The sequence below is a fragment of the Musca autumnalis genome, unplaced genomic scaffold (assembly GCF_047663935.1).
Source record: "Musca autumnalis isolate F117 unplaced genomic scaffold, ASM4766393v1 scaffold_2, whole genome shotgun sequence".
In the NCBI taxonomy this organism is placed as follows: domain Eukaryota; kingdom Metazoa; phylum Arthropoda; class Insecta; order Diptera; family Muscidae; genus Musca; species Musca autumnalis.
The window spans coordinates 233,235,981-233,248,271 of NW_027411755.1; the positions used below are offsets into that span (position 1 = coordinate 233,235,981).

Sequence of the window (12,291 nt, forward strand, 5' to 3'; positions counted from 1 at the left end):
AACTCCGACGTTTAAAGTGTTCATGATTATACTACAATCAATTAAAACTATGAGATATTTGCATATATTAGCCTATAACTATGTTATGTGACCACCTACATCAAGAGTCCCTCTTTGAAATATAACAAACCTGGAGGGAATGTGTCTTGTAGGAATAAATATGTAATTACTTACTTACTTAGCTGGCCCATTATAGAACATTTGTTCCTTAGGCGAACTAAGAAAAAAACTCAATTTCTCTCTATTTGTTGCTTCGCACTCTGGAATACCGCACTTTTTCATCTCTTCATCCACTTGTTTGCGCCATCTATTCCTAGGCCTGCCAATTCTGCGTTCACCGCGAAGCGGTCCGTATTTATATGCCTTTTTTGCGGGTTCATCTTTTCATTCTCTTTGATATGGCCTAGTCAAGGCAATCGCTGCATCTCGATACGTTTAACTATGTTGATGTCGTTGTGTAGCAGATACAGCTCGTGGTTCATGCGACGTCGATATTCACCGTCAACGCAGATTGCTCCGTAGATCTTTCGAAGAATTTTTCTCTTAAACACACCAAGCACTGCCATGTGTGCTTGCGCAAGTACCCAGGCCATACATCAGCACGGGTAGTAGCAGTGTTTTGTAGAGCGTTATTTTTGTTTTTAAAGTGCTTACTTAAACCAAAGTAGCATCTGTTTGCCAATACAATTCTTCTTTTTATTTCACAACTGATGACGTTTGTTGTGTTTACGGTGGTGCCGAGGTAGACGAAATCTTTTACTACCTCAAAATTATAGGAACCAATTTCCACAGTTGGTCCGAGCTCAATGGACGCATTGCGCGTCGTCACCATTAACTTGGTCTTCTCACCGTTTACCGACAGACCCACTTTAGCAGATTCTCCTTCGAACTTCAGAAAGGTATCAGTTACTTCTTTTACTGATCGTCCCATAATGTCTATATCATCAGCATAAGCAAGTAACCTGTGGCTATTGGTGTAGACTGTGCCACTTCTTTTGACGTTTGCCTATCGAAAATGCTGTCTCCTTGTCTGAAACCTCTTTGGTACAAAACTCTTCGGAGAGGTTCTTTCCTATTTTAACTGAGGACCCCGTGTCAGTTAAAGTCATTTTACAAAGACGGATGAGCTTTGCGGGGTTACCAAATTCAGACATGGCTTGGAATACTTTTGAACACAGCGGGCTGTCGAAGTCTGCTTTATAATCGACAAAAAGGTGGTAGGTGTCGATCTGCATCTCTTGGGTCTTCCCCAGGATTTGCCGCAGGGTAAATATCTGGTCAATAGTGGACTTGCCAGGTCTAAAGCCGCATTGGTATGGTCCAATTATCTCGTTGACCATAGGCTTTAGTCGTTCGCACAATATCCCTGACACGATCTTGTAGTTAGTGTCCACTTGAGATGAAAGAGGGAAAGATAAATCCTGGGCTTTGTCATTTTAAAGCCGGTCAGGACCGTTCCTTTGTATCTTTCATCCCCTACATATTCATAATAATAATTGTCCTCAAACATCCCATAAGGGACAAGGGAGACTTCTCTCATATCATTGAGTGCACCCCGATTCATATTAGTTCAATGATAAAGGACCTCCTGTTTATCGCCGAGTCCGAACGGCGTTTTTTACGACACTTGTAGAGAAGTTTTACATGGCTGAAATACTCGGGAAATGTAGCCAACATTATTGAGGGGTATTTTGCCACCGTTAAAAATTTGTTGTTGCCTGCCTGGAAATCGAAACGCTGACCTTTCGAGTACAAAGCGGGTGTGCACACTGTGCATACCATAAATATATAGCCATTATAATTATTAAAAATGTTACAAACTTTCACTTAAAAGTTTTGGTCCATTTAACCACTACAAATTATCTGAGCATTATATTGATTGCAGGCTTATTCTTTAGTCATAATCATAACTTTCATTTAAAATTTCGCGCCGCTCGGACAATTATTGCAATATATAGAGCAGCTATAAAATCGGCTAAAAATATATTTTTGATCCATAATTCACGATTGGAACCCGATTTTAGCTAAAATGTTTAACTTTAGCTGCTATCACTTGACATTTGTGGTTCTTATGGCTCGCATCACTTCTCCAAAAAAAGAAAAAAAAATTATTTGGGACCATGTTTTGGTATAGACCTCATACAACCGTATCTCCAGATTTTTGGTATTTTAAGAGTTTAATATCCAATTTTTAACCTGACTAGCTGTAATTTGACATTTGAGGTTCTAGAAAAGAATGATCACGAAACTTCTTCACCAAAATCGTTAACATAGGTCCATGTTTTGATATAGCCCCCATATAACTGTTACTCCCGATTCTCGGTATTTTGAGGATTCCAGCTAAAGTTTTTAACTGAACTAGCTGTAATTTAACATTTGAGGTCCTCTGCGGTCATGGAATTTCTCCGCCAAAAATCTTTAATATAGGTACATGTTTTGATATAGCCCCCATATAACGGTAATAGAGATGGGCGCGTGCCTAAAAAATTAGGCACGAACACGGACCAAAATTTGTATGCACATTCACGCACAAACACGGCGTTTTTCGAGAAGACACGACACGCACACTCACGCACGAAATTACAAAAAAAAAAGATATTGATATAGTTGTACATTTATATGTATGTACAGTATAGTCTCGATAATCCAGACACTCGTTAATCCGGACACTAACATGTTTTACATTGTAGACTCTGTAATCCGGACATCTCTTATTTTTCGTACCTCGATAATCCGGACATCAAAAATTTTTCCCAATCTTGAGCAATAGTTTTGTATTTATTTCATTGACTTTTTCGTTCTTAGCAATAGCAATTTACACACCAATATGAAAAACTAAGTTTTTTAAAGTTTTCGGTCCACATCTCGTCTTTCTGGCTAGCCACTGTTGTCTCAGATATACAGTCAATATTGAATTAACTATCTGAATCAGTCAAATGAGCTTTCTACTGTTCAACCATTGATGGCTGAGTATGATATGCAACAGTATTTGAAACCGAGTGTTGTTTAGCCTTGTTCCCTGAAATATATTCCGTATAAAGGAATTAGGTCATTAGCCTTCCGATTAGTTAGAAAGTCCATTGGGAGTATGTAATGTATTTAATGGATATTTTACAAAGAAATGTTTAAAACATTTAAAGCATTGTGATTAATAGCTTAGTTTATATTTTTAGATTTTTTTAGATTCTCTAATTCATTTTTGAGTTACCGACAAAAAACGGTAAAAATAAAACGCAAAAATATGAATGAAAAGTTTAAAAAAGTAAACAACTAAACAAAATGCATTTGAAAGAAGAAAAGTTCGAGGACAGCGAAGTCGCTCCACATCCGATATGCCTGAAGAGCCTTTACCGAAGACGAAACATGCATGTCACATAGTGGTGGGTGTGTGGGTTCGAATCGGCGGCTTTAATTAAAAATTAAAAAAAAAATAAAACGCATAAAAAAGGCAAAATTTTCGAATCGCCGGTTTTCCTTTTTTACTTACATTATTGACCATCAAGCTCGATTCCAACGAGAAATTAATTAAAAAATTTTTTTGGTCGCAAACTTAATTGCCAAAATTATAAGCATTTTAATTTCACTTATTTTTGTCGGTAACGCAAAAAATGAGTTTACGAATCGCACTATTTGTTACGGTACCTTTCGATTTTCGGTATTTTGAGGATTTTTGATAAAATTTTCAACCGAACTAATTTTTGACATTTTAGGTTCCCAGTTTTCAAAACACCTATCCACCAAAAATGTTCAACATAGGTCAATGTTTTGGTATAGCCCCGTATAACAATACCTACCGGCTTTCTGTTTTTTTAGGGTTTTATCTAATTTTTTTTTCAAACAAAAATTTCAACATAGTTCCAAGTTTTGGTATAACCACCATATAACTTTTTCTCCAGATTTCAAGTGCTTTGAGGAGTTTGGCTGCATTTAGGCATCGACTAGCTGTAATTTGACATTTGAGATTCCCAGCGGACACAAAACTTCTACACCAAAAATTTATCAACATAGGACCATGTTTTAATAAACCTCCCGATTTTCGATATTTTAGCTACAATTTTTGACCGACCTAGGCATTGAGGTTCCCACTGTTCACAAACCACAAATGTTTAATATGGGTCCACATTTTGATGAAGGCCCCTTATAAAGGTGCCGCCCGATTGAAGATATTTATACCCTCAGCATTTATGCTAACGAGGGTATATACACTTTCATACGGGCAAAATGTGTCCCATGGAAATCATGGTTTTAGACCCCAAGTATATTTGGACAAAATGTGTTCCAGACAATTTGGAGTTGATTTAGCAATGTCCGTCCGTCTGTCTGTCTGACTGGCTGGAGCGCACGATAACTCTCCAACGGATCAATCTATTCGGCCTTCTTAATATTTTGTGCAAACTTAGTTTAAGTTCGAAGATGGGTTATATCGGTCCACTACTTCCGGTACCTCCTCCACAAAAGTTCGGAAATATTCGAAAAATTTGTGCGCACGATAACTCTTGAAGGGAGTAACCGATTTGGTCCATACTTTATATAGTGTAAATTTTCTACCAGAGTTAGATGAGGTTCCAATATGGACTCAATCGGTCCACTCCTTTGGGTACCTCCCGCACAAAATTTTGGAAAAGTTCGGTTTAGGGTCTGGTCTCAAATCGCTTATGTTTTTGTTGCAACAACTCGTACTCACCGCCCCCTATTCGACGGTGGAAGTTTCATCTGGAGGAAATCCATACTTCATGAGGAAAAAGCCTAAAAGGTGCAAAAATCCCTATGACAACGTGGTTTGAGCGCAAGATAACTCACGAACAGATCTGCCGAATCGGTCCAAAATTTTTCTTTCGTAATATTTTGTCCAAACTTAGTTTACATTGGAAGATAATCCCTATCGGTCCACTCCTTCAGGTACCTCCCCCACAAAAGTGCAAAAATTTCCGGAAAAATTGTGCGCACGATAAGTCTTGAAGTTCACTTTAAGACCTGCTCTCAAATCACTTTTATTTCTGTTGAAGCCATATACATTTGCTGCCTCAATTACGACGGTATAACTTTTTTCAGGGGCAAGTCCATTCTTCTTGATAAAACTGCCCGAAAGGTGTTAAAAATCCCATAGCAACATATGTAGTCGCTGAAGAGCACTATAACTCTCGAACTGATCTACCGATTTGGTCCAAAATTTGGCTTTTGTCATATTTTGTCCAAACTTAGTCTCAGTTCGAAGATGGGCAAAAACTTCCGATACTTCCCCCTCAATATTTAAGAAAAATTCACTAAAAATGCAAAACGGATTGTCCGATGTCTCTTGAAAGGGGCAAACAATTTGTACAAAACTTTGGATCTCCTAATATGTTGTCCACATTTAGTTTATCTTTAAAAATGACCGATATCGATTTTCTGGTCCAAAATTTATGCGATGACCCACTGAAATGACTAGTGGGCGCGATATCTATCAAAAATAAGATCAATTTTCGTAATGGACTATGTCGGTCCATTCCTTTAAGTACCTCCTCCCCAACCCTTTTGAATTTTAATCCTAATCCACATTTTAGTCGGCAAGTTCAAATGTCCAAAAAGGGCCACAAAATTCTGAAAAAAATCCTAAATACATTCGATCTGTAGTTAGATGAAAGTTTCAATTCACATAGGCTGAGGGTATATCTCTATCGGCAAAGCCGACGGATACTTTTTTACTTGTTTCCTATAGTTCTTATATAACGGCACCACCAGATTTCAGATATTTTGATGATTTTATCTGCATTTTTAGCCCGAATTGGCTGTAATTTTTCATTTGGGGTTCCAAATGGTACAGAAACTTCTACATCAAAAATTGTGGACATAGGTCCAGGTTTTGGTAAAAAAAACCCCATATAACGATACAGGCATTTCAATGTAGCTTAATTTTTTTCATTATTTTGTATTTACATGTTTTTTTAACATTCCTTCCTATTTTCCAACAACTCAATTCCAGCTCTATCCAATGTAATTTGTAATTTTATTATTTTATATAGACGAATTTCCTTGAAAAAGTCGCCAAATAAGCGACGAAACTTCAGGATGAAAAAGCCATAAATTACTGTTTTATTTGCTCTGAAATATCAAAGGCCTAATAGCTAAAAAAATATCAACAAATACCTTTTTCTTTTTGGAAAATCACAATTTCCCATTAATTGGCAAAGTGCAATAAAATTTATTGTTTTCCAACGAAATTCCACGCATAAATATTTGGTTGACTTTTGACTCGGTTTGTTTGTATTTTATATTTCATCTGATATCCTTGTGTTTGGTGTTTCATATTTCAATAAAGAATTTTCTTGGAATAAAAATAAAAAAAACATTAAAGTGTATTAATGATTTTTTGTGTGTAAATAAAAATTCCGTTAATTAAATTTATTGGAAATGCTGCATTGCAAACAAAAGAATTCAATATTGTGAGCATAAAACGAAGAAAATTTTGTGCCTGTGAAATAAATAGCATAACCATTTCCTTTGTTCATTTAAATAAAAATATCGTCAAATTGCCATTCATTATTGAACACTTGTGAAATTGTTGCAAAAGTTTAAGCACTTGAAATACATATGTGATCGAATGGATGTCAATGCTTTTTAGCGAAAATTAAGCATTTGAATGAAACAAATTAACAAAATTGTTATTAAGTGTTGCCTACTATTGAGGGTATCAATTAACTGTTGCCTACTTTTAGTTTGTAATTTAATTGCAAAATGATTAAAGTTCTGTTTTCCACATTTCTTTTTTCTTTCTTTACATGTAACATCGACACCAAACAACAATCTGGGTATCCACTCCACTGTTCCCTTGGTATATGTATGTGTGCCATTGATACGTATACACCGCTTGCCATCCAATTACGCCAATCAAACAAATTAACTGATTTTTGTTGAAATAACGAACGAACGACCGAACGAATAAACCAAACCCCACAATTTTTGGCAAACAACCAACCAATCGTGGAACAATCAACCTCAATGGCTGGTTTTATTTATTTATTGCTTTCAAAAATTAAATGCTGTTTCTCCAGGAGCCGATGGCGGCAATGGGGCAGCCATCATATCTTCGCTGCGTCCCTTCGACCGAGAAAAACAAAAAGCCTACCTCATACCCATCGAAATCAAAGACAACGGCTCACCCGCCATGACTGGCACCTCAACACTGACCGTCATCATTGGCGATGTCAACGATAACAAAATGCTGCCCGGCAGCAAAGAGGTGCTCGTCTACAATTACCAGGGCCAATCACATGACACACCCATCGGTCGGGTCTATGTACACGATTTGGATGATTGGGATGTTGTGGACAAAAAATACTATTGGGAACAACAGGAACATCAACGCTTCAAATTGGACACCGATACGGGTATTGTTACAATGAAGGCTGGCACACGCCGTGGCCGTTATAATTTACGCTTTAAAGTCTATGACCGCGAACAGGGTCAGGTTGATGTGCCGGCGAATATGACAGTGCTGGTCAGAGACATTACCCAAGAGGCAGTCCAACAGGCTGGCTCAATGCGCCTGCAGGGCATAAGTGATGAGGAGTTTGTGCGTACATGGGATTTCAAGCAACACAAACAGGTGCGCTCCAAGCTGGAAAGATTTCGCGATAAATTGGCTGAGCTGTTGTACACCGAACGCGATATGGTGGATGTGTTTAGTGTTCAGACGAAAGAGGAGGGGGTAACGGATGTTCACTTTGCTGCCCGGCCAGCCAATCAACAGCCCAGCTTTAAGGCAGTACGACTTAATGGTGTGGTACTTATGCAAAGAGATGAAATTGAAAAGGAATTGGGCTTGAATATTACCATGGTGGGCATTGATGAGTGTTTGGTGGAACAGAAGAAGTGTCCGGGCTCATGTTCAAATCGAGTGGAAGTCAATAAGTTGCCGCACACGGTAAATGTAAATAAAACCGCTTTGGTGGGAGTGCGTTTGGACATCAAGGCAGAGTGTGTGTGCAAGGCCAGGAACTTTAGTCGTGAAAATTCCTGCCGGACACTGCATTGCTTTAATGGTGGCCGGTGTGTGGATACTCGAAATGGTCCCAAATGTGTGGCCTGTCCAATTGGTTACAATGGCCCCAGATGTCAGCAGAACACTAGAAGCTTCAAAGGCAATGGTTGGGCATGGTATCCTGCATTGCAGTTATGTGAAGAATCCCACTTGAGTTTGGAATTCATTACCAAAGAGGCGGATGGCTTGATTTTATATAACGGACCCATAGTACCACCTAAGGCCGAGGGCCAGGTAATGACCGACTTCATTGCTGTGGAACTAGAACAAGGCTATCCTAGGCTGCTTATTGATTTTGGTTCCGGAACCCTAGAATTGAGAGTTAAGACCAAAAAGACCCTAGACGATGGAGTGTGGCATCGCTTGGATTTATTTTGGGATTCAGAAAATGTGCGCATGGTGGTGGATTTCTGTCGCTCAGCAGATGTTTTCGAAATGGAGGATGGTTCGCCACCTGAATTCGATGACAATTCCTGCCAAGCCAGAGGCTCTATACCACCCTTCAATGAAGCCTTAAATCTCAATACTCCTCTACAAATCGGCGGCCTCTATAGGCAGCATTTTGATCAAGCGCTCTTCCGTTGGCAATATGCCTTTACCTCCAAGGGTTTTGATGGTTGCATACGCAATGTGATACACAATTCGGAACACTATGACTTGGCCTTTCCAGCGTTGGCCCACAACAGCTATCCCGGTTGCCCGCAAACCGATGAGGTATGCCTGAAAACGGATCACACGGCCCGCTGCTGGGAGCAGGGAAACTGTGTGGCCAGTTTGGTCCAAGCCAAATGTCACTGCCAACCCGGTTGGACGGGACCCATGTGTAATATACCCACCATACCCACAACATTTAAGCCCCAAAGTTATGTAAAATTTGCCTTATCATTTGAACCTGATCGCTTTACCACCCAGCTACAACTGCGCTTCCGCACCCGGGAAATGAATGGTGAGATATTTCGAGTATCCGATCAACATCAACGAGAATATGCCATATTGGAGTTGAGTCAGGGACGGCTGCATTTTCGTTACAATCTGAATTCGCTGAAGGCTGAGGAACATCATTTGGCCTTGTCGGCCATTACAGTCAATGATGGTCAATGGCATGTGGTTAAAGTGAGCCGTTATGGTTCGGCTGCTCTCATGGAACTGGATGGTGGTGAGGGTAGACGTTATAATGAAACATTTAATTATGTGGGACATCAGTGGCTGTCCATAGATAAACAGGAGGGTGTTTATGCTGGCGGCAAGGCAGAATATACCGGCATTAAGACCTTTGAAGTTTTGGGCGACTTCCAACGCAGCTGTCTAGATGATATCAGGTAAGTTAAGAGGCCAAGATTTATGATGACAGATTTTTTGTTTGTTTCTTTTTTTTTGTTGCAAAAAACGTTTCTCTCCCCTTAAGTTATTCCTTGAAGGTGTGAATTGCTGGCTGTTAGATATAAATTAATATGTCTATGTATGTGTATGCGTGCGTGAGTGAGTGGCAGCACATAATATCTCTTTTATCTTTCTAAGACATGTTACGAATGAAATGAACACTCTGCTATTTGGTGAGATTTTTGTGGTCGACAATCTGTGTGGATGTGTGTGTTGTGTGCCCTTGGCTGTGTTTGTGTGTTATAAAGCCAGACATCAACCGCTATTACCAATGTTTCCATGCTACTTTTAGCAGCTGTCTTTGGTAATCTCTCTTTTATTCTTATCATCATTCAGCACAGTTTACATTTCATTTTGTGGAAGGAAAGACATGGAAAAGTAGTTGATAATAATATGAAACAATGCTTACAGAAGAAAGAAGACAGGGAGGATATCACAGAGGCACACACATACATCATCACTTATACATATATATGTTATGCACTTGTGTGTCCATTTGGCTGGGTTTTGTTCTAATTTCGGTATTTGTAAGTCATCCATTTAATGTCAAAAGTTCATTAGATGCTTCCGCTGGGAAAGAAGAGCAAAAAAAGAGCAAAGAAAGCGAGACAACACACGTGTGTAACTTTTCTACGTTTGTACATTTCTATTTCAGCAACTGTGTGTGTGATTATATTTTCTTTCTTTTGCTTGATTTGTAATTAAAATTTATGTACTGCAGATGCGGTAAGGACGCGGCACAAGGGTAAACAATTTCTGACCACCAGACAAACAGTGTCCATACACATATGAGTTAATATGTGTTGTCAGGTGCCATCTGTGTGGCCTGCAGATGAATTTGTAACACAAAACCCAGAAAATGACATGTAACCACAATTGACAGCATACGACGACGACATTGGCCTAATAACCAGTGACCGACCAATGACCGACCAGTGTAGTTATATAAATAACCATAACGAAAAAGAAGAAGAATGGGAAGGGAAGGGGAAGACGAAGAATAATGAGTTGTTTTGACAAACTAGTGTGTGTATGTGTGGAGTAATAAATATAATATCACTAAATGAATTTCTTCTGCCTGAGTAACGTTCATAGTATTGTGAGAAATGTGATACAAAACGAATTAAGAATAAATGACCAGAGTAGAGATTAGTTTATTTCTGGGGAAAAGAAATCACAGTATGGTGTTAAATAACAAAGACCACAGATTTTTGTTGTTGATAGTAGGTAAATAATTGAAGTACAGAGAGTGATATGTATTAATGACTACAACTAACAAAGTAATATAGGTGGGAAAACGTGTGTTGTTAATAATTCCTCAGGTTTGTCCTTGGTTTTACCTAGTACAACAAAAAAGATAGACTACAGGTATGTATGTTATAAGGCATATTTGAGGAAAACCACATAATATCTAAAACACAGCCGGAAGAAAGATATCTGAATAACAAATCAGTTACCAGGAAATAAGTAGTTGTAATGTAGTTTTGTCGATGGCTGTGGTAATTCCAGTCGTGTCCAGGGTCGCCATAAGGACCAACTAAAACTTACGGAATGAAAAGACGAGTAATATGCCTTTACTGGGAGGTTAATCGGACATTTATTGATGTAAAACTAATTTATAATCTTACTTACTTATTTAGCTGGCCTATTACAGAACATTTGTTCTATAAGCCGAATTAAGAAAAGATCTCCAATTATCTCTATGTGTTGCTTCGCTCTCTGGAATACCGCGCCTTTTCATGTCTTCTTACACTTGTTTGCTCCATCGATTACTTGACCTGCCAGTTCTGCGTGTACCGCCATGTGGCCCGTATTTATACGCCTTTTTAGGGGGTTCATCACCGCTCATTTTTATGAAGCAATCGTTGAATCTCGTTACGGTTATCTATACTGTAGTCGTTGTATAGCAGATACAGCTCGTGGTTCATGCAACGTCGATATTCACCATCAACGTAGATTGGCCCATAGATCTTTCGATTATTTTTTCTCTCAAACACACCAAGCACTGCCTTGTCCGCTTGTGCAAGTACCTATGCTTCGGAAACATACATCAGCGCGGGTAGTATCAGTGTTTTGTAAAGTGTAACTTTTGTTTGACGAGATGTGGCTTTGTTTTTAAACTGATTTCTTAAGCCAAAGTAGCATCTGATAGCCAATACAATTTTTCTTTTTATTTCACAACTGATATTGTTTGTTGTGTTTACGATGATTCCGAGGCAGACGATCTCTTTAACTACCTCGAATTATAGCAGCCAAGTTCAACAGTTGGTCCGAGCTCTATGGAAGCATTGCGCGTCGACACATCAACTTGGTCTTCTCGCCATTTAAAAGGTGGTTGGTGTTAATCTGCATCTCTGGTCAATGGTGGACTTGCCAGGTCTAAAGCCGCATTGATACGGTCCAATTATTTCGTTGACAATATGCTTTAGTCGTTCGTACAATATCCCTGAGACTATCCTGTAGGCAATAGGAAGAAGACTTATGCCCCTATAGTTAGAGCATACATTCTTATCTCCTTTCTTGTGGGCGGGTCACAGGATTCTCAGGTTCCAATCGTCGGGTAAGGGTTCTTCCTGCCAAATGATGTTAACTAGCTAATGCATAAACCTTATCAGCGTGTCGCCTTCGGTTTTAAACAGCTCGGCTGGTAGGCCATCGGCTCCTGCTGCCTTATTATTCTTAAGCCGGTTTATTGCTGTCTTTACCTCATCTTGGCTGGGTTGTATACATTCAATACCATCTTCGGGGAATGGTTCTGTGGTATCGTCCTCGCTTCGGTACTATTGGATACCAACAGTTTGGAGAAGTGCTCTTTACCTTGCTGGTCCCTACAGGAGTAAGTGCCTGTACCAAAGCCATCAGTTTGATGTTTCACTTTTTGGTAGAATTTA

The 12,291-nt window shown here is 39.1% G+C and overlaps 1 protein-coding gene across 1 annotated transcript in view; it reads left to right on the forward strand.

Annotated features, from left to right (window-relative positions):
- Positions 1 to 12,291, forward strand: part of CadN2 (Cadherin-N2) — a 421,364-nt gene that overhangs the window by 337,828 nt on the left and 71,245 nt on the right. Inside the window, exon 8 of the mRNA XM_073971018.1 lies at positions 7,032 to 9,339. Within this exon, the coding sequence (XP_073827119.1) occupies positions 7,032 to 9,339 (2,308 nt within the window). The remainder of the gene's footprint in view (positions 1 to 7,031; positions 9,340 to 12,291) is intronic.